Source organism: Esox lucius, chromosome 4, assembly GCF_011004845.1.
Source record: "Esox lucius isolate fEsoLuc1 chromosome 4, fEsoLuc1.pri, whole genome shotgun sequence".
Lineage (NCBI taxonomy): Eukaryota > Metazoa > Chordata > Actinopteri > Esociformes > Esocidae > Esox > Esox lucius.
This window is the reverse complement of record NC_047572.1, coordinates 11,869,780-11,890,981: the sequence shown is the minus strand read 5'-3', so window position 1 is coordinate 11,890,981 and position 21,202 is coordinate 11,869,780. Positions and strand designations below refer to the sequence as shown.

Below are 21,202 nucleotides of genomic sequence, written 5' to 3'. Positions count from 1 at the left end.
ATTGGCTACTGTATTCTGCTGACAGTCCATTATGATCTGAATGGGTCATTTTGTAACCTCAGAAGGCAGAAAGCCTGATGGGAAGAAAATATGTATTTATGGAAAGGCTCAATGACTGAAAATAAAATGTCTAAAAGTATCTCTTGGCAGACGGAGTCTCTTCCCTGTGTATGATAGACGCAGACCACATGATCTGACCCTAGCTGGCTCAGCATCACTTCCCCAGGGTACACAAACACACTTCACTGGGTGCTTTTATCATTCTAATCCACTCCAAAAGCTCTGGATTAAAATGATGGAAGAAATCATATTTTGTGCAAATATGTAACAGTTGCCATGCTAGTACCCTTTCTACACCCATCTCAAGGACACTTGCTCTCTGCAGGCTCATTTGTGGGTCAATCAACGTCTAATACTATGAAAACTGTTTCTATAATGGAAAAGCTTTAGTTAAAAAGAAATTGTTTTATATTACCCTAACACAGAACCTGTTTTTAATCTTTTCTGTTTGTCACAATCACTTTTTTATGTTAAAATGTATTGTTTGAAACTAAAAGTGTCAAGTCCTGGCTGGGGGCCTCTAGGCATCTCTATGTGCCTGGGGCCACAGTCAGGGCCTGGCCACAGAGGTGCCTCTAGGCATCACTGCACTGCCTTTTTGATTGTTCCCAGTTTGATTGAGCTGCAGCGCGCTGCCTCTAATTGGGAACCCCATGTAAGGTGCCCTTTCAGTCATTAAGTTTGTGGATCATTGTTTGTGTTGTGTTTCTACTCAGTTCTCCTTTAGTTATTTTTATGCTGTATAATAAAAGGATATTTCCCTTTACGTGCGCTGCGCCACGTGTTCTGCCTACCTATTACTGTGACAAAAAGGAATGACCAAATAAAGCCAAAAATAATGTTTTTAAAAAATATTTATAGAATATTGTTTCATCACAGCAATGTGGATTGCATAGTTTGCCATTAAAACTGTACTCATTAGATTCAGCAACTGAACAAATCCCTGGTCTAAAACATAATATTTTGAAAAACATACGAGTACAAAAAATATCTGTATAACAAATGCATTTTCAAAAGTTAAATGGACATAAAAATTAAGTAACTTTAAAAATGTTTTCTTTTGTTATGTTTTCATTGATATTTCATTAATATTGGGTTTAATCCTGAGTTTGTATTTTCATTTATCCTGAAGAAAACACCCAGTGTGTGTATGCTTGTTTCTTTGCTTTTGACCTTTATATTAACAATGTTTTTTGTTTTATAAAAAGTGATATTTCATAATTACAATCTATTAGACAGAAAATATAATGCCATTAACATATCCTAGAAAAACACAAAGTATATTCACAGAACAGTCCCTGGACAAATCAGTCATTCCTCAAGTCCCTTGAAACTATTTGTAACAACAGCATTCATCTCCTTTAATACACTTTCGACCTGAGGAGCAGAATAAAAGGGAATGGCATTAATTTCATGATTCATAATTAATCCTAATTCATTCAAAACAGTCTAGAAAGATAGTTGTGCAATGCCAGAATGCCAGCCTGTTTGGCTACTTCTAAAAACGTAAACATAAGTGCTGACAATGGCAGAAACCGACTGGCACTAAAGCTATATTATGCATTGCTAGCCTACCGGGAGAAGGCAGATATGGACATGATTCCAAGCAGCATTTCCAGACTGTAGAAGCAGAGCAGGACAGCGTTGAGGATAAACTCCAGACGCAGGACAAATGTCTGCAGTAGCAGGTAGTAGACTGAGAGCACGGCGCACAGAACCAGGATCAGCACACTCACAAACATGGCTAGAGAGCGCTCTGTTAAATTCCCCTTCCAACCTAGAAAAGGCAGATGGCATCAAAGTGTGACCACATGTGAAAAGAAATTCCCACAGCCAGCAGTGCAATCACTTCATCGTCAAATCGTCCTTGTCACTTCACCTATCCCCCTAGGTGGCCAGAAAGACTGGAGCATCATAAACATGGCCCCTAAACTCTTAGTGACCTCCGGGACAAGGCGACTGATAGGTTTGTTCACAGGGGTGAATTGGTGTTACTACTGTAACATGTGTTTCTATGGTTTACTGCTGTCACCATTATTAGAGGTCCTTAGTTGTTGCCGTTTGTTATACAGTCCTATGGGTGTGCCATTTCCAGCAGTGGTATACAACGTTTCATTCCACACCACATGCTTGTACCGTATATCTGTCTTTGTACCATATGCACATCTCACATGTCCTCTGGAAATCCGGTTCCCTGTTGTGAGTTAATCTGTGCAATTGCCTTATTTCTCTGATGGGGAAAGGTTTCGGAAACTCCCAGATCTCTTTCAACAAGAACATACAGAACAGCAAAGGACCTACAGTTTGTGCCACATGTAACTACCAGAGATGACATAAAAGCAAACAAGATGGACAAATCACAAACATAACATATATGGTGATGATGCACATCTCAAAAGAGAGCAAAATACAAACCGTAAAAGATTCTGAGGGACTCCAAGCCAAGGAAAAGTAGTAGTAACACGACATCTAACGTGAGATTAGCTGTTGGGTATGGGAGCATCAATCCTGTAAAGACAACAGAATATTTAAATGTCACCATCCATGCAGAGCGCAATTTTGACCAGGATTGGAAGGGTTATCCCAAAGGTTTTTATGATTAAACCTTGATAGGCTTGATATTTCCAATAGGGCTAGTGAAGCCAAGTGAGCGGAACCAATGAAAGGAGGCAGGCAGAGCAAAGGAAGATCCCATCAGGCACAATTGGCTCCTTCAAGCATGTTTCTGTTAGGAAATGCCTAGTTGGGTCGCACTGACAAGCAAATTCTTGGACGATACTGATGGCCGATATTCATACAACACAACAAGGCCGATACCAATGTTTTGTTATTTCTGTACCTGTGTACCCATAATCAATCATACAAAAGTTATCTTTCTATATATTTTAATAAGAAAGATTCAAAAAATTAAGTCTGATTATGCATGGAAAATGTATAAATTATAATATAAATACACATTCTCCTTACAGTGCCTGGATATACATTTAGAGGTCCTTAGTTGTGACATTGGTGATGATGATGATGATGATGATGATGATGATGGATATACATTTAGTAAATAAGTGATACTTTTTCTCTGTTGCAGTTTTGTTGATTAAAACGTAATAACAATAAAACAATAGGACACAAGATATGTGCAAAACATTTTAGCCAGAAGCACTATCAGTCCGGAATAATCAGCCAAAATAACAAAGAAATTGCTGCCCAATATATTTGCGCATCCCTATTTGAGAGATGCATAATGTTTAATAACTTATGCACGTCTCTCCTTTTTAACAACATTTGTTTTTAGAAAATGTGTCAGTAAGCCTAAAAAATAACGCTGTTCATAATTATTTTTCTATTTTTGAGAACATTAAAAGTAGATGTTTGTGTCGATGAGAAAATACGATGTCAGCCCAGTTACATCTCCACAGGCTTCCACGGTTCGACTACAGAATTGGATGCCTATTTGTGTTTTACATTTTAAACTGACTGGGTCGGCAAAAAAATAAATAATACAATCTACTGATTTATTTACAAATTAGATAATGGGGGCCATTTAAATCGACAACACACCTTTGAAAACAAACATCAGAGACTCCGCGAGGAAGTAGGCAGCAAAATACCACCCATTCAGATAGAGAAGAACCTGCAATGGTGTGGAAGACATCTGAGAGACTTTGTTAAGATCATTGTTAAAGTTATGTGCAAATTATACAGTATATAGGGCACAAAAATGTTATGTTGCAATATAACGAGTATATCCCAAATGGCACCTTTCTACTGTAGTGCAAAAGTAACCATATACTATAGAGAACACAGGAATAATGTCGCTAAATACTGTACTGTACTCCTTAGCCTAGCTAACTGCCGATGTAGATTTAATTTGACTGATGCACAATACCACATTGTAGTAACAAAAAAGGATACAATTGTGTGTTTTCCTGCAAAATTGATACACACAGATATAATATTTATAAAGTCTGATTTTAAGTCTATAAACAATGTATAACTGGCACTCTTGCTTGAACATCAACAACACGCTGGAAGTTAACATGTCTTTTCATCACTGCCTGTTAGCTGCGTTAACTAGCTTACCAACGCTATTTGGCTAGCCAGTTAAATATCATTACACGGGCTTAGCTAGTTTATCAATTTAAAGTAACGGATCATACAATACAATAATCATCATTAATACGCTTTATTCACAACGTGTTTAATTAGCCAGCAAGTAACTAATTCAAGAAAACGATTTACCACTCACCAGATACCGCCATTTTGGTTTACCATGGAGACGGACGCCACACTAACAGGGGTGTATTCATTCTCTGTCAAACAAATAACAGTTGCGTTGAACGAATATGTTTGACTGTGTCAACAAAACGTTTTCTAAGAAAATACGCCTTTTAAAAGCGTATGCCTTTCGTTTCGTTTGGAAGTTGTTGTTCACTTACGTCTCTACATATAAAAAGCAGCCGACAAGCTGAAAGCAGGGAAGACACCCAGAAAACCTACCTCAGTCTGAAAATGTAGAAAACATTCAACTCATGTGAACCGAGCGCCCACAGAGACGGAAGACGTATCCTCTCTTTGATTGGTGGATAAAATCGTAAGGGAGGGACACGGACTTAGTGGCAACAAACACGCAAACGATTAGATATATCAAGAAGGCTTGTTGTGTGGATGCTGGTTTCGAGGCAGGACCGGGTCCAGGATGAAATTACTGAGGCGGAATTGTTTATCAATGGAAGGGATATCTAATGCATATACCCTTTTCAGTGTTAAAGTTAGTTTCCCAACTAGCATATCATTCTCATAGTAATACATTATTTTGACCTTCGATAGATGCCTTCAGAAGGAAGAAACTTTTTGTCTCCCAAATGAGTTATTATTTTTCCATGGCGTTCCCTTTCAAGTTGTCCGCACAAAGACTGATTGTACTTTATACCATACACCTTTACAACCTTCATTTAACTTCAATAAAAATAACAGTGCACATGTAATACCCAGGCCTGGTTCTCGACTGCTTTAAGGGGGAACTTGGAAAAAATGTCTCTTTTATAGTATGGAAATATACAATGCATCACATACATATTTTTTTATAAAATGCCTACTTATGGTTTCTTTAAGTTCTCAAGGTGAACTTTTCCTTACAATGCTTAGGTAAAACACCTTCAAGGCTCAAAGGTCAGCAGTACAATAAAATGGTAAAGTGATAAACTAATGCAGTTAAATGTGCGAGACATGCTATAAATCAAATGAGTTATATTTTTTAAATGTGTGCAAAACCACCAGATAGGATACATGATGGTGGACATCTTGGAGCTGAGGACACTTCCGGTCACCTACTAAAGTCACTCAATCATTTGTCTACTTATTGCTTTTGGGGACACTCGGGAGGACAGAGGAATTTTATTTAATCGATTCAAATTCATTTAATTAGAAATCTGATTAGTCATGCAACTTTGTAGTTATTGAAGGTATGGTTTCATTAAAAGCTTGTAAGGGCAGTGAAATGCTGACAGCCTTCCTCAACCCAACCACTTAAATGAGAATTGACCTCTGGTTCAATTTACAAATTGTCATGTCATGAACTTACATGTGGTGAAAATGGCATGGTATAACTAAATGGCAGCATAAGCAAATGTGTTTTCTTCACCATGTTAAGCATTCTTTAATCATCAACTATAGTAGACTACCAGGTCGTTTGTCATTGCTTTGCCCACCCGTGCATAGATTCTTAATGTACTAAGCAGTTGCTTTTGGCACGCCTGATGTTTTGTCTGTCTCTGACTGATTCAATTAGATTTATCGGCCTCTTGATGGCTAGATCAATTTTCATTGACACATCTATGGTCGTTATGCCGTCAGACACCAGAAACAGACAATTTTTAAAATGCATGCGGAAGAAAGACCGTGGTAGCTTGATTGTTCATGCACTAACATGTGTGGTTGAAACCAAGATTGTAGACCCATTTGTAGAGTTGTAGGAACAATTCAAGGACATAATTAAAAACCTTGTATTACAGGGGGCAAAGACGGGGTGTGTATGTACTTTCTAAAGGAAGCAGAATACCTTGGTGCGACATGTCATGAGGCTGTTAGAAGTTGCTGCTGTGAGAAAGTCCTAAACTACAACTGGGTACAACAAAGTTGGTGAGGAAAAAAACTGTACAACTGGGGATTAGCCACAGCAAGTCCTGCAATTAACAACGTTTTAATCATCGTAAAACACTGATGTCTAACGTTTACAATCCTGAAGATACAGAAAAATAAATGCACAACATTGCAGAAGTGTAAATTAAATACTATATTACATTCAAGGAAGTTTGTAGTGGAATCACCAAAATGAACATATGAATCAATATTGCCAAAACCTATATAATTTGTCAGTCAACTTCTATGCCAAGTCAACTAGTGCAAAAAGTATTTTTTACTTATATAGCGCCAGTGACACCAGTTCTATGAACATTAATAGTAAACATATTTGGGCTGCTTCCACTGCACACAGTGAGGTGTTTCTAAAATGTCTAAAAGGACACAATCAAAATACAAAAATACTGTACATTTGTTCACATACAGATGAACACAAAATATTTTACAACCGCTTTACAAAAGATGCCAGTTTAGGTAAACCGTTGCCCTTCTTATATTGAGGAGAGATTTTGTTTCTCTTTCCTCACCCACAAATGTGCACTGGTCCACTGCTTGTTAACCTCGCCGAAGACCTTGTCATTACAACGTCTTCCCTGATTTTTCAGTTAGAGACCATGTCTTTCCCTGAAAGTTCCTGAGAGAAAACAGAAAATCAAACATTTCGGAAATCTTTGAGGCAAATGTGTAAGACACACAACAAATGAAAAGCCCAGAAATGGTGATTGTATAATTTTATGAATATTCGCCATATTCATTCCATTTTTTTCTCAAACCTACACACTCGCAAACATACTTCGGAAACTATCAAAATACAGTCGCCCACCGACCGTTTCTGCACATGCGGTGATGAACCAAAGAAAACTCAGATGTTCAGCTGTTCCAAAACTATTAAAGGAAGCAGGATTCTTCTGGTGCTTACCATAAACTATGAAATGAAGCAGGATTCTTCTGGGGCTTACCATAAGCTATGAAATGAAGCAGGATTCCTCTGGGACTTACCATAAACTATGAAATGAAGCAGGATTATTCTGGTGCTTACCATAAACTATGAAAGGAAGCAGGATTCCTCTGGGACTTACCATAAACTATGAAATGAAGCAGGATTATTCTGGTGCCTACCATAAACTATGAAAGGAAGCAGGATTCTTCTGGGGCTTACCATAAACTATGAAATGAAGCAGGATTCTTCTGGGGCTTACCATAAACTATGAAATGAAGCAGGATTATTCTGGTGCTTACCATAAACTTCTGATAGTGAGGAAGGCTGCTGCAGTGCTGGTTCTTTGCTTCATCCTCATCAGCATAGATGAGTTTACACAGGTTGCAGAAGTAGCCCACAACAGGTTTAATGAATTCTCTTCCTGTAACAAACACACAGTAAAGACAAATATTCTTGCTGCTTTCACTGCTGCACAACTGGGAAGACAATGTTTTGGAAGCAAATGTGTGCCATGTCTACTTACCGACTGGGTTGTTGGGCTCAAATGAAGATTCAACACTAGTCATGGAGTCTGGTTCTGTTTCTACCTTATCTTCTGGCTTTGTCTTTACTCTATCCTCTGGCATTGTCTCCAATTTGTCTTTGGTGTAACAGCCCTGCTTCTCTTTCTCAGCAACAGGGATATCCCTGGAATCAGTATTCACCTCAGACAAGCCTCTGTTCTCCTCGTCACTCTGGTTGTCCTGCTCAGCCGATAAAGCACAACGCTCTTTGATCTTTTCAGGGGAGTATTTTGTCTTCTCATTCTCTGTTTTCTTTTCCTTCGTTACACCACTGTCCATCTCTTCATCACTATTTTTCGTTTTTGTATTCTTGTCTGTTTTCTTGTCACCCTTTTCTTTTCTCTTCTCATCCATGGCTGTTGACTTTGAGTGGCTACTGGTCCGTTCTCTCCTCCTCCTGCTGCTGCTTCTATAACATTCCTTTTTGTGATCACTATTAGAGTCAGAGTCTGACTCAGGTCTCCACCTGACAAATAAAATAAGTATTTTTCATCATGAATTCTATTTCCAAAAGCAGTGAGTAAAAAACATTATTTGACTATTTTTGAAGAGATTAAGGCATCAATTATCAATGTCTGTTAAGCAGGACAGAAACCATGTGGGCTATAGAACATACCCTGTTGTAAGCCTTTTATATTTCCGAGATAGCATAACCATCAACTTCTGACCATAGAATTTACAGCCGTTCAAACGTACATCATTGATTGCCATTGCAGCATCATAAGACCTCTCCATCTCAATGAAGCCCTGTGTGAAAAATACAAAAAGAGAACTAGTAGTATGAAATAATTGGGATTCATTTCATTTTAGATTCAACTTTGTTAAAAAAAGAAATACCTCTTCACGGCTGCGAAGCAGGAAATAACGGTGCACTTTCCCATAGCCCCTAAAGATCTTCACAAAGTCAGTGTCTGTGTAGTAGCTTCTAGGGAGATTCCTTATGTAGATCACTCTTCTTGGCGGCTCATCACTTCCTGAGATCTAAAATAAAAATACAACTATAAAGTCTGGTTAGGACCACCTTATTCACAAGTAATCTAAACAACCAAACAACCCTATCAACCCAGCAAGTCTATAGTACTAGACTGCCCTTTTGCTTAAAAAGGTAAGAAGCATTTAACCAATCCACATTTAACAAATTGTCAGTAGTATACATCAAATGTCCCAATTCAAATTTACTGCCCACGTTTGTATTTTTAAATGTTACAACATAAATTTGGAGTTTGGACTGTTTTATGTTGCCATGTGATAGAGAACCCAGGCATCCAATCTACGAAGTACACTCAAAGAAAAACTTCAAATTAAATGAAAATCTGCCATCATGACTACTGGTTTTATGACTACATTTTCAGCCAACTTACAGACCAATCACTTACTGTCACTAATCAGTGTACATGGCTGCTATACAAATGGCCTGCAAATTTTTTTACATATTTGGACATATGGATATGAACTCAATTCCAACCATTCATTGATAAAAACAGCCCAATTTCAGAAATCACAAAAAGAACACAAGTTAAAGTTAACTAAACCATATATTCCAATAAAAATATTTTTTTAAATTAGGAGCACCAAAACAGCAAGCAAAATCAGCAAGCATAACTTTTTTATTCTTAAACAGAATGTGAGGCCTTCTGTCAAAAAGCTGAACCAAAGATGGACCTTGCAATTGCTCAAAAGGAACAAATGGAGAGTTGTGGAACAGCAAAGTCCAAGCCCAGATTTTAACCCTATCAAAATTCTGTGGGATGACTTGAAGCGAGCTATGCTCACAAGAAAGCCCTCAAACATGACACAGCTGAAGCAGTAGTGAAGAGTGGGCAAAGATTCCTCCCAGTCAAATGTAAGAGACTGATAGACAGTTACAAGAAACTCCTACATTAAGGGATTTCTGCAAACAACAGTTATTGAAGCTAGTGGTGTACTTCATGCCACAGTGCTGACAATTCCAAAAGCAGTATTTACTAGTCTGACTGTCCAAATTATTTGAGTAGAGTGTGAGAGAAGAGTTTAAAAGAACCCAAAATAGGTATGCCAAAAGGCAAAGTAGATCTATTCTAACAATCTTCAGACAAAGGCTCTGCATATGTGATCACAAGACAACAGTTCATTGCTAATTCTGTCAGCTCAAGTTAGCTGGAGTGGTAGTGCTGAGCTCAATGGGTTCTCCATATGACATTAACAATAGGTCAGTGTGTTACGTTCTGAATATATATCTCTTAAAACCACAATTCAAACACCTAAAATATTATTTTTGGAGTTGTATATAACAGGTTTAGGAATACAACCAAGTGTTCTGACAATCAATTAAATTTACCACAGTTGCCCTCAAATCAAATTGTAAAAACATCAAGGATGAACAATGAAAACAGAACACCCCTTAGCTCAATTTCAAGTGTCATAGCAAATGGTCTGAATACTTATGTACAAGTGATATTGCTGTTTGTTATTTCTTTTTTTATAAATTTGCAAACATAACATTTCACGTAACAAAATGTGAAACAAATGTAGGGGTCTGAAAACTTTCTGAAAGCAATGTACACTTTGAATATAAGTGCAACTGAACTTGTCCCTGCAGTTGACCATGTACCTAACAGAACTCACCAACACCCAGAGGGCAATATAACATATACTCACCATGTTCTTGCTTTTGTTCTCATCAGTAGATCGGTTATCTGCCAATGTAATACAAACAAATAATCACTACAAACTAAATTACAAGAATCTTGTTCTCACAAAGTAACTCCTAAGAACTAATCAAATGCAACACTGTTGAACATAAAACCATTTGAGCTTTGGAAAACAACTCACCTCGGTCATCGTTCGATGACACGTCTTCCAGTTCATCCAAAGTGACCAGGTTCTCAAGGTCCTCTGGGAAATCAGGCTCCTCCTGTGTGACAAAGACAGAAACAAACACAAGAGCAAAAACATGCAGGTTTTCTTGTGTTTTATTTAAACTGTCTATTTTCTCCCCATCAGCATTATTTGAGGAAATGGATAACCTTGGTTTTAAAAACAAAGAGTACCTCACCTCATCATCACAGCAAGAGGCATCCCCTGTCTGGTCTCCCCCCTCTCTTTCACTTTCCTGTTCTGAGAGCTCTTCTGTAGGAGCTCCATCCTTAGATGGAGAGGTTGCTTTCTGCTCAGGCTCATAAATGGCTTTAATGTCCTTGGCATTCGCTTCCAGTTGTCCTTCCTCAGGATGCCAAGCTACCTGTGGGGGAAGATCCTTTGGAGTATCTTGTAACGGATCTTCTTTCTTCTGCTCTTGCTTACTTTCTCCTTCCTTTTGCACTTCCTCCTGTGCCTCTTCCATTTCCTGCACACCCTCTTCCTTATGTTCCTCAATCTCCTTGGCCTCTGTCTTATCCACATTGGTTTCCTTTGTTGGCGTCTCTGGCCTCTCTTCCTCCTCTCCCATGTCAGAGTTCTCCTCTCCATCCTCCCCATAAACTGCCATACCCTCGATGTCCCCATCCTCTCCGATCACCTCCATCCCCTCTAATTCGCTGTCCACATCACAGGTCTGAAAGCCTCCGTCAGAATTCTCCTCTGTGTCTTGCTTGCTCTGATTGATGTTGTCGACAGCTTTGTTGGTCTTGTCGTTGGTGGGAGGTTGTGAGCGAGTGGAACTGAGACAGGGATATGCCATGTCCTCTGGGTCGGTATTGACTGGGGTCTTCGCACCGGAGACACAATCTTCAGTGTGGAAACTGGGGCTTCGGTAAGACCGATGGCCATGACGTTCAGAGGGGGATCTAGACCTGCTTTTACCAGCACCACAACCAGATTTAGCTCTTTCTTTGTGATGGCTGGTATCCCTCTCTCTACTCTTCCTCCTCCTCTTTGGAGATGTCGAAGCATCCCTGTTCAGGCTAAGGAATCGCTTTCTGGGGCTCGGGGTTCTCTTCCTACTAGACTGGTCTTCAGACTCCCTGTTTGTATCTGGTGACATCCTGTCCAAAGATGTCCTCATAGAAATGGTCCTAAAAAAAGTAAAGGAAGCAAAGATAGACTTCTATCATATTTCCGTATGACTTTTAGTTCATACTCAACTGAATGTTTGGCTTAAATACAGTGGATGAAATGTGCTTTCAAAAGTATTCACCCCCTTGGATCTTCCACATTTCTACAACATAAAATCAAAATGAATTTAATCACAAGTTTCAACAATGACTGACACAAAAAACTTATAATGTCCACTTATAAAATAAAAACAGAAAATTGCCCTAAATTAAGTTACTAATACAAAACAATAAGGCACATTTGGCAGCAATTAGCGCCATACGTCTATTTCTAATCTCTACCAGCTTTGACACAATAATGTTGCTCATTCTCCTTCAAGTTGAATTTCCTTCAAGCAATTTTTGGTGAACAGCAATTTTCAACTCTTTCCACATACTCTCTATTGGATTCAAGTCCAGACTTTGACTGTGTCACTCCAAGACACTGACCTTGTAGTTTTTCCTCCAAGATTTCTTTGTACTTTGTTGCATCCATTTTACCCTCCATCTTCACAAGCTTTCCAGGCCCTGGAGGGCCTGTTGCAACCAGGTTCAAAGTTTTATTATATTGTCTCCATTTCATAACAGCGTGCTCTGAGGGATAATCAACGCCTTTGAAATGTTCTCATACCCTACCCGATTGGTGCTTTTAAAGAACCTTATTCCGGATTTGCTTTGAACGTTCCTTCATTTTTGCACACAGGTGGACTCCATTCAACTGAAGACAGGTTGCCCCACAGCTCATGCAGATGTTATAGCAAAGTGACTACTTATGCAATACATTATTTTCCATGTTATATTTGTTACTATTTACGTCAATTTGCATATTAAATTTTTCACTTACACGTAATGGACATTTTTGTGTTAATCAGTGACAAAAGCTTTTAATTTCATGTTGTAGCACAATTAAATGTGGGAAAGTCTAAGATGGTGAATACTTTTTAAGAGCCACTGTATGTGTCTGGGAATCTGACATTAGACCAGCCGTGTTGGTCTATGTTCATTTGCATATAAAATAAAGGCATGACACTGGGACAATGCACAACAGAGGATGCATGCATTACTTACCGAAGTGTACTGTACTCTGAAGAGAATGCCACTTTAATATGTATGCCATCTATTTTCAGGGGTTTCGTTGTGTGTTGTTCTACAAACTTCCGTGCATCCACTGAATTTGTCATTTCCACAAAAGCCTAAGAGGACAGAACATACTGTTACAGAATTATATAAGAACACTAAAATTGAAGATTCATTGCAAAGTGCTCTTTAATACCTGTGTAGGCAGAAAGAGTGAGTGTTCAACAGGCCCAAAGCATTTAGCTACATCCAGCAACTCTGTCTTCCATGTGGCGGACTCTTTCCCAGCAGGCACAGGGGAAAAGCGCAACACCTTTGAACTCTGTATAAACACAATTGGGGGTGGAGTTAGAGAAAACCTTTTCCAAATGTACCCTGCTAATTAAAAGCAACATTTTGTTAATGAATTCATCTAAACTGCACCTGCAGGAAATTGAATGTCGAAGAGACAGAAAAAGTGACTTGTCCTCCTTTCACCATCGCTGGGTTACCAAGATAGTACTTTACAAGATCCTCCGCCTGATCACTTGACCCCATCTCCACAAATGCCTGAAAACATAGTTAGAATCCTATAAACAGTAACGTAGAACTTCTCACTTAAGTCTATTAGGCTATCACTGGTGAAATTGGATTAGATTTCTATGCTTACAATCTTTTACATTAGTTTAATATTTTTTTATTCAAGGGCAAATATTTCCTAACTAATCTTACCAAAGCAGGAAACATGATGACTTTCACTACTTCCCCGAACTGTTTAATGAAGTTACACAAACCATCTTCATTGAGACATTGGGTGGGAAATTTCACACAAACCACTTTGCCACTCCCCTGGAAAAGAGAAAAGAAAATACAAAAACATATGAAAACCTAAACATTGAAATTCATCCAAAGTGAAAGGTGAAATATAAAAGATACCTTTGTAACCTTTGTAGCGCTAGCCTTAGGGTCCTTGTTTTTCCTTGCACTGCTACTTGGTTTGCCTTCAGGATAATAGAAAAGTAACTTACACATTAACAGGCTGCATGTCATAATAATGACATGACAGCTACAAAGTAAATGGTACTCTGGTCCTCTTTCGGCAGAGCATGGCTTTAACAACACTAGAGGTGTCGGTATAATTCCAGCAATGGCCATCCCAGCAAAGACGCTTTTCATTCAAAAATAAAAATATAAAAATGCAGTTAGCTTACCAAAATAATTGCTGGACCTATGGGAAGGTCCACCAGTCTTCTCTTCAAATCTCTGTATTTCTGAGCTACCATCACCCCTGAAAAGATTACATGGCTATGGTTAGGATACAGGATATTATTTTATATGACAAGCATTCAATTACAGACAGAAATATGCACTCACTCTCTGGCAGTCTGCATCCGACAATCCCATTTAGGGTACCTAAATGTAGGCAAGGAAAGAGGTGATTAAAACAGGGTACCTTACATGGAATCCATATAAGCTTGCTGGGCCAATTATCTAATTACAATGATGACAATACATGTATGAAATACCATGGGGCTGACAGAACTGGATAAACAAATTCAGCGTATCACTACTCACATCTGAAGGAGCGTGAGCTGTCCATCAGCATGTTGAGTTCCATTGACATGTGAGGACCAAAACTGCCCAAAAAATAAAAGAGGAAAAGCATTATCACTGGTTGTCAGTGTTCAGGACAACGCCTTGGCTGTGTATGTTATCGACCTGAGCGGTAATGTTTTATCATTGATTGACCTAAAATGAAAGTCTGTTCACATTCATTACCTACCTGATCTCACTCCAGCGTCCAAAAAGCCTACGCTGAGGAGTGACAGTGAGATCCAGAGAATGCAGATTCAACAGAAAGTAAGAGGAATCGAGCTACTTACCTTTTCAGAGAGCACAGTGATATCGCACAGCGAGCACGTATAAGGAAATGTTTGGGGGATTTCTCCATGGAAGTCAAGAGCAGCAGTCTTTGTTGGAGTGTCGCTGGAAGGGGCCATTTTGTTTGCAACAACCGGGACATCCTGGTTTTGGCATCTGTAGTCCATAGCTGGCAGAAGGGGGTACCTGTAATCGACTGCTGTTTGGGATGAGATGGAGAGCTTCCGGTTGTTGCTGGTTCCCGCGTGGGAAGTGCTGTGGGCCGTGCTGTAAGTGGACCTAGGAGATTTGTAATTACCGGGAGTTTCTTTACCGTAGTTGTAGTCAACGACACGGACTGGAACAGGTTCTACTCTAGAGCTTGCGTACTGCATGGGGTTGCCATGCCGATCTAGCGGGCCCTGATTTCTGGGAAAGGGTTGAGGTGGGGGGGGGGGAGGGTGGTGGCCCAACGGATTGTTTAACAGCTGTGGGGAGCGCTGAGGGTTCCGCGGATAGTCCAGCGGTTGAGAATGACTCTGGTCAACCTGCTCCCACGCACGACCTGGAGAAGGAGTGGCGGGGGAACGAGATGTGACAGCATGCGGGTAGGAGGCGGTAGGCCTGGTACCCAAATAGGACGGCTGCTGTGTCGCCTCCTTCTTCCTGATCCCGAGGAGGAGGTGAGGTAGGTTCTCCACGGTGATGAGACCCGCTGGTATCTCAGCCAGGAGAGACAAGTCTTTGGGCTCTAGGCCACAGCTATTCAGAAGGGTCAGAGTTTGGTCTGACTGGCCTAGAGAGGAGTAAGGGGAGGAGGTTTCAGTGGAGGCCCTAGACGGGGAAGGTTGGTAGGATGTAATGGTGGAATGCGATGGCGGCTCCTGGTACGGATCGTAAAGTTTGTTGCGGTCTCCAGAGTGCAGAGGACCTGAAGTGTCATAGGAGCCAGAGTTGGCTCTCTGATCTTTCGGTGCTGGTGGTTGTCTGTAGGGGTAGTTGTGAGACATGCTGGAACAAAATGTATCGAATCTCTGTGGAGAAAGTTGCCAATAGAGAGATGAGGGGTCAAGGAAGAAATGTTAAGTCTTTGCTGTTGATTCCATGTAAATGTATACTGTAAAGAAGTTGAAAGTCTGTATTACTGCGTACAAACGAACATACCCATTAGACCTGACCGGTGACCTAATGGTGATAACTAGCTAAAGAGAGTTTTTTTTTTTTTTAATCCAGGTAAGCCAACTGAGAACCAATTCTCATTTACAATGAGACCTGGCCAAATGCATAAAAATTGTAAGACAACACTTGGTTACACAAAAATACATTCAAGAACACGGCGCATAACGAAACAGGCAAGACCATTAAGTCATTCTGGGAAATGGTTGGATGTTAGTTAACCAGGAATAACAAGGAGTATAACCATGGGTCTTGAGTAGGGTTGGGTACCGAACTCAGTACTTTTAAGGGTACTGACCGAATTACGTCTGATTCCCGTAAAATCGGTGCCAAATGTCGTTAACTGAGACCGCATCTGGGTGAGAGATAGAGAGAAAGACAGACTACGAGAGCGAGATTATCTCACCCCTGCAGCTTGTTCAATGTTCAACACCAACAGAGTCAGGAAGGTGGCGAGCCGAAAGCGGTCAGAAGTGTGGTTACACTTTAAAACTTGACGCAGACAACAACGCTCGCTGCAATATTTGTGATGCGAAATGCAAAGCTGGCAATGGCAACACGTCTAACCTGAGGAAACACCTGGTCAAACATAAAATATTTCTTGAAGCGAAGCGTGTAACGTATTTGATAGCATGAAAGCCAAGTCAGCCACAGCATCCACAGCTAACGTTAGCGCAAAAAAAGCACTGAAAAAAGAAACCGTTGGGTACAGGTAGCGGTACAAATGCGAATGGTACCCAACCCTTGCCTCGAGTGGCTAGCAGATCCAACCTTATGTTTGTTTACAACTAAAGTCGTGTTGAACAGGCCTTCTGTTAGTACAATTTCATTGTTTTCTTTTTAAGAAATGTATATTTTAAGGCATTTTTATATTTTATTGTTAAAGACTGGGGATCAATGGGAGAGCATTAGTGCTGAAGGAACAGTTGAACAGATTCAAACCCATGTTGCCGCAGTACATGTGCACGGTAGTCAGCACCGTAGCATACTGGACAACCCTAGGCCACTCATTCTGCTTAGTAACTATCACACCGTTCCCTCAGCTGGGACCTGAGCTAGAACCAAACATGGACAAGAGCATTTGCCCAGCTAACGACCACAATTGAGGTTGCAGTCATCAAACAAGGGAGGAGCTGCTGGAGCACGAGGCAAGCCGACCCGCTCCAATGTCCCTACAACCAACAGAGCATATAGTTTCAAAAGCAAGAGTTTATAAAGTTAATCAATAAGCGATTTCCATGATTATGGTTCAAGGAAATGACATACACACATCGGCCCAATCCATCCTCTGTTTTGAACACATTCTTATTTATTAGCAACAACCTGGGAGTAATTAGGTGTGATGGTGATGCTCAGGGATTGTACATGACTTTTTGTCAACCTGGGGATTGGAACCAGTGTCACCTACAGCCCTGTAAACAGTCTAGGAACACCGGAGGTATCTGATTGAAGCTATTTATCTGGCATTAGTTATTAATTTATTAACACTTAGAATACAAATAAAAATAGTATTTATTTTTAAGTACCAAGGATCTGAAATAGAGCACAGCCGCGGCTCTGAAATAGAGCACAGCCGCGACTCTGAAAAGCAACACAGCCGCGGCTCTGAAAGGCAACACAGCCGCGGCTCTGAAAGGCAACACAGCCGCGGCTCTGAAAGGCAACACAGCCGCGGCTCTGAAAGGGAACACAGCCGCGGCTCTGAAAGGGAACACAGCCGCGGCTCTGAAAGGGAACACAGCCGCGGCTCTGAAAGGGAACACAGCCGCGGCTCTGAAAGGGAACACAGCCGCGGCTCTGAAAGGGAACACAGCCGCGGCTCTGAAAGGGAACACAGCCTCTGCTCTGAAAGGGAACAAGGGCCTGAAAGTGTAGCTAGCTAATTCAACTCTATGCTGTTTACAGTTGGGTAGGTACAAAATAATTGATTTCTTGTTAGATAAAACAATATAGAAAGTTGAACAAAATTATTACGATTTAGTTGAAGACAGAAAACACAGCAAAGAATCCAAAAAGCTGTCAGCATCTGTTGAATAGAACTTAAGTGTAAGTGATTTGAGAAACAGAAGGAAATCCAATAAAAACCTTGCTTAGCATCTAGTTATCTCAGATAGCAAAAAATATCTGCACGGCTTCTTTTTGCCGCCGGCCCTAAGCGGTCGGCTATAGGTGCGTCCGGTTGGCGGGGTTGAAACGTTTGTCGCTGAATACGTCACTCCCATTTTTGCGTGCTGCCGGCTTCATTTTCTCTGGCGGTTGCCTCCGTCTAAATGACCGCGGTCGTCCGGCGGCAAGCCGCTTTGAAATACAAGGCTACTCTCAAAATCGACCGGTCATGTTGGTTTGGACACATTCGCATCAGGTCGTCGCTCAATCGCGAGTTACTACAGCCTGCAGTTTGCTAGTTAGCAAAGTCATCGACAACCATCGTTTAAGTAAGTACATGTTTCCTTTTTGTGTAACGCAATGTTATGTTTACATTGTTTTTAGTTTATATATTTAAAATCTGTAGTCATCTTTGTTCTTGCCTAACTAGTCAAGCTAAAGTAGCCTTGTTTACGCAATGTTGCTAGTACATGTAGAAATGTAACTAGCTACAGTAGGTAGCCCAAGCTTTACATCTAGAAAGACTAAGTTTAACTTTAGGTGTTTTCTTACAAAAATAACGATGTATATAGGTTGTTAACATGATTTTGTTTGCCTGAACAAGTATGCTGCTAGTCCAGTAGTTAGAGTGGCTAGCACATGCTGTTTTGCCTTTGTTACAGTACACACTGTGGCTAGCAAGTTTTGTGCTGTGTTGCTACTGTAATGGATTTAAGGCGATTGTGATTTCTAGTTCTCTGAACAGCTGTACTTTTTATGTTTGAGGACAATTCTGTGTTCACTTGAATCACTACACTCAATGAATACATTTTATTTGTAACAATTTCACTGTTCCACATTTAGCTGATAATGTCCCCCACCCACAGCATAGCTACTGTATATTCCAAACGTTAACAATCCGGTTTTGTTCACGTTTTCTTGCAGCTACCTTGACCAGAGCATAACCGGTTATCTTCACCCAAGAGACCTACTGTTGGACAATCGTTTTGGCTTTAAAGTTAAATGCATTGTTGGTCACAATGTCTAGTTACTCGGCCAAAAGGAGAATAATACTGAAAGGAGTTGAGAGGGACAAATAGGACATTGCAGCTGCAAACCATGCTCTACTTGCTGTTATTCCCGACTTTGACCAAGTAAATCCTCATGTTAATGAACATCAACATGGAATGGCTTTCTGTTTATGGTGCATAACTGTCTCTTTCATTCATTATTCCCTGATCTAGAATCTTGGCAAGAGGCGATGAGATATTTGGTGTGCTTCCAAACAGGTTCCAGCGTTGAAACGACAGATGATGACAAGAAGGGAAAGAAAATCTCAAATTCCAAGTACAGACCCCAGGCCTCTTCTGATGAAGTGGAGTCTAGGCTTCCAGATACACCAGCTGTGCTGTCGTTTCGACAAACCTCTTTTGAGATTTGAAAAGATTGTTCCAGGCAACAAGGTTTCAGTGCTGCCCGATGCTCCAGAAGTTGCATCGATTGCAGAAGCCAGAAGTGACAGAAGTGCCAGACTACACTCACCCAATCCACACTGTTCACTGTGGAAATAACTTTTTTTTTTTGTATTTTAACTTTAGTATTTAATTTTAGTATTGGCTTATTTCATTCTGTCAGTGCTTAACGATTCTATTATAGTTTGTAAATCCTATTTCATACCTGTTACTTGATATTGCACATTAACTAGTACCAAAATTCTACTTTCGTTCCATCAGTGTGCTTAACTGTTATTCTATTAATAATAGTTTGGAAATACTATTTCATACCTCTGATACTTGATATTGCACATTACCTGGTACCAAATATTCTACTTACTGTTTTTAACATGAGCTTTTTTCATTCAGTCACAGTGCTTAACTGTTATGCTATTGTTAAATATAGCTTGTAAATCCTTGTGCCACAGTTATAATAGTCTGTTCTACAACAGTATTTACAGATATATGTCAAGTTTTGTTTATCACAGATACAAGAGACACGGATCTTATTGCAGCACAGTGTAAATCTTGTGCTCTAGGTCAGCAATGCCATTATAATGGTCTATTCTACTCCAGAGCTTTACTCTAAACTATTACCACTTATCCTGTTAGAAATGGCTTGAAAATGTGATGTTATACCTCGATTTATTTGGTATCCTGCACATTCTTTGGTACCAAATATCCTCATTACTTGTTATAATGTTTACTGGTAATTATTTTCATCCCAGAGCTGACCTCTATGTTATTAACAATTAGTTTAATTTTGTTATAATTTGCTTGTAAGGCAGTTTTTTTTAACCAAAATGTAATTGGAAACCTGCATGTTCTGTAGTGTGTGTATTTCTATATTTTTTCTGCCTGTTATTTATATTTCAGTGATCTGACCACTTGTTTCAATGACCGTTACTATACTTTAAAATGTGGGATTAAAACGCCAAATGGAAATTTGTCTGGTTTGCTCAATCATTTTTCTTGATAAACTGCATGCAATAAATATTAAATATATATATATATAAAAGCGGCAGGTGGCTCGAAAATTGGGTTTGCCGCGGAAGGTCCGCCTTCGGTATAACCAAGGCGGCGAGCCGGTAAACGTGTTTGCGATTACGACATTCTGACGCTTCTACTGTCTCTGGAGGACCGCCTCCGGTCCGCCGACTCATTGCTATCTGGGAAGTGATTATGCTTCGACCACGAGAAAACAATAAATCACCATCTTTGACACATTGGCAAAAACATATATTTTTTAGAGTGGAAATAGTCACGTGTAGATGTACGGAACATTCCCAGATTTAGATTGGCCACATGAGATTTGCTTGGATACCAGCCTATGTTGGAACGTATTACTACGTAATTTAATTACGGTGCGAAGGCGTTACTTCTTTTGACCGAATAAACCCAGCTGTAAACGAGAAGAGTTGGATCTGCTAGATAACATAAATAATTGGTTATTGGAGTTATAACAAATCCAGACGAACTTTCGAATTAATAGGGGTTCTACGCTATGTACATTACAGAAATATATATTTTTTTATAAATTCACTTCGAAAAGTCAGAGCTAACGTTAGTGGGCTAATATTAGCTAATTCCTCTCGCGTTTTAAATCGTTCCGTTAGATAACTTGTTTTCATACGTTAATACACATAAAACCTTTACCAAAAAAAATTGCATTTCACTTCATTAAAAATGTATCTTACCAAAACATGCACTTGTACCAAAGTAGCTAGCCAGCTTCATCAGCGTCCCGTAATCTTGTCAGCAACATTAAAAAAAATACTTCCGGGTTGAGGGTGAATGTACAGAATAAAATTTGTGTTCATT

General features: G+C 39.8%; 2 protein-coding genes across 6 annotated transcripts; both read right to left on the bottom strand.

Annotated features, from left to right (window-relative positions):
• Positions 1-896: 896 nt before the first annotated feature.
• On the bottom strand, positions 897-4,650 carry si:rp71-1d10.5 (transmembrane protein 216). Of its 3 annotated transcripts, none has more exons than XM_010904661.4 (7): positions 4,558-4,650; positions 4,307-4,370; positions 3,973-3,986; positions 3,619-3,712; positions 2,476-2,568; positions 1,636-1,837; positions 897-1,437 (listed from the first exon to the last, which is right to left on the bottom strand). In XM_010904661.4, exons 2-7 carry the CDS (start codon positions 4,317-4,319, stop codon positions 1,422-1,424), a joined length of 432 nt encoding a protein of 143 aa, XP_010902963.2. In that variant the 5' UTR covers positions 4,320-4,370; positions 4,558-4,650; the 3' UTR covers positions 897-1,421. The 3 variants fall into 3 exon arrangements, with proteins under 3 accessions (XP_010902963.2, XP_019901610.2, XP_034147684.1); XM_020046051.2 differs by having other exon boundaries at positions 4,497-4,590; XM_034291793.1 differs by having other exon boundaries at positions 4,307-4,576.
• Positions 4,651-6,240: 1,590 nt separating this feature from the next.
• On the bottom strand, positions 6,241-21,182 carry matr3l1.1 (matrin 3-like 1.1). Of its 3 annotated transcripts, none has more exons than XM_010904662.5 (18): positions 21,079-21,182; positions 14,651-15,661; positions 14,343-14,404; positions 14,142-14,180; positions 13,979-14,055; positions 13,704-13,768; positions 13,500-13,616; positions 13,212-13,337; positions 12,985-13,110; positions 12,780-12,904; positions 10,736-11,693; positions 10,513-10,594; positions 10,339-10,376; positions 8,539-8,682; positions 8,318-8,448; positions 7,662-8,167; positions 7,438-7,559; positions 6,241-6,832 (listed from the first exon to the last, which is right to left on the bottom strand). In XM_010904662.5, exons 2-18 carry the CDS (start codon positions 15,635-15,637, stop codon positions 6,800-6,802), a joined length of 3,738 nt encoding a protein of 1,245 aa, XP_010902964.4. In that variant the 5' UTR covers positions 15,638-15,661; positions 21,079-21,182; the 3' UTR covers positions 6,241-6,799. The 3 variants fall into 3 exon arrangements, with proteins under 3 accessions (XP_010902964.4, XP_019901609.3, XP_010902965.4); XM_020046050.3 differs by lacking the exon at positions 21,079-21,182 and adding an exon at positions 16,102-18,181; XM_010904663.5 differs by lacking the exon at positions 21,079-21,182 and adding an exon at positions 16,102-18,181 and having other exon boundaries at positions 13,713-13,768.
• Between the last annotated feature and the right edge of the window lie 20 nt (positions 21,183-21,202).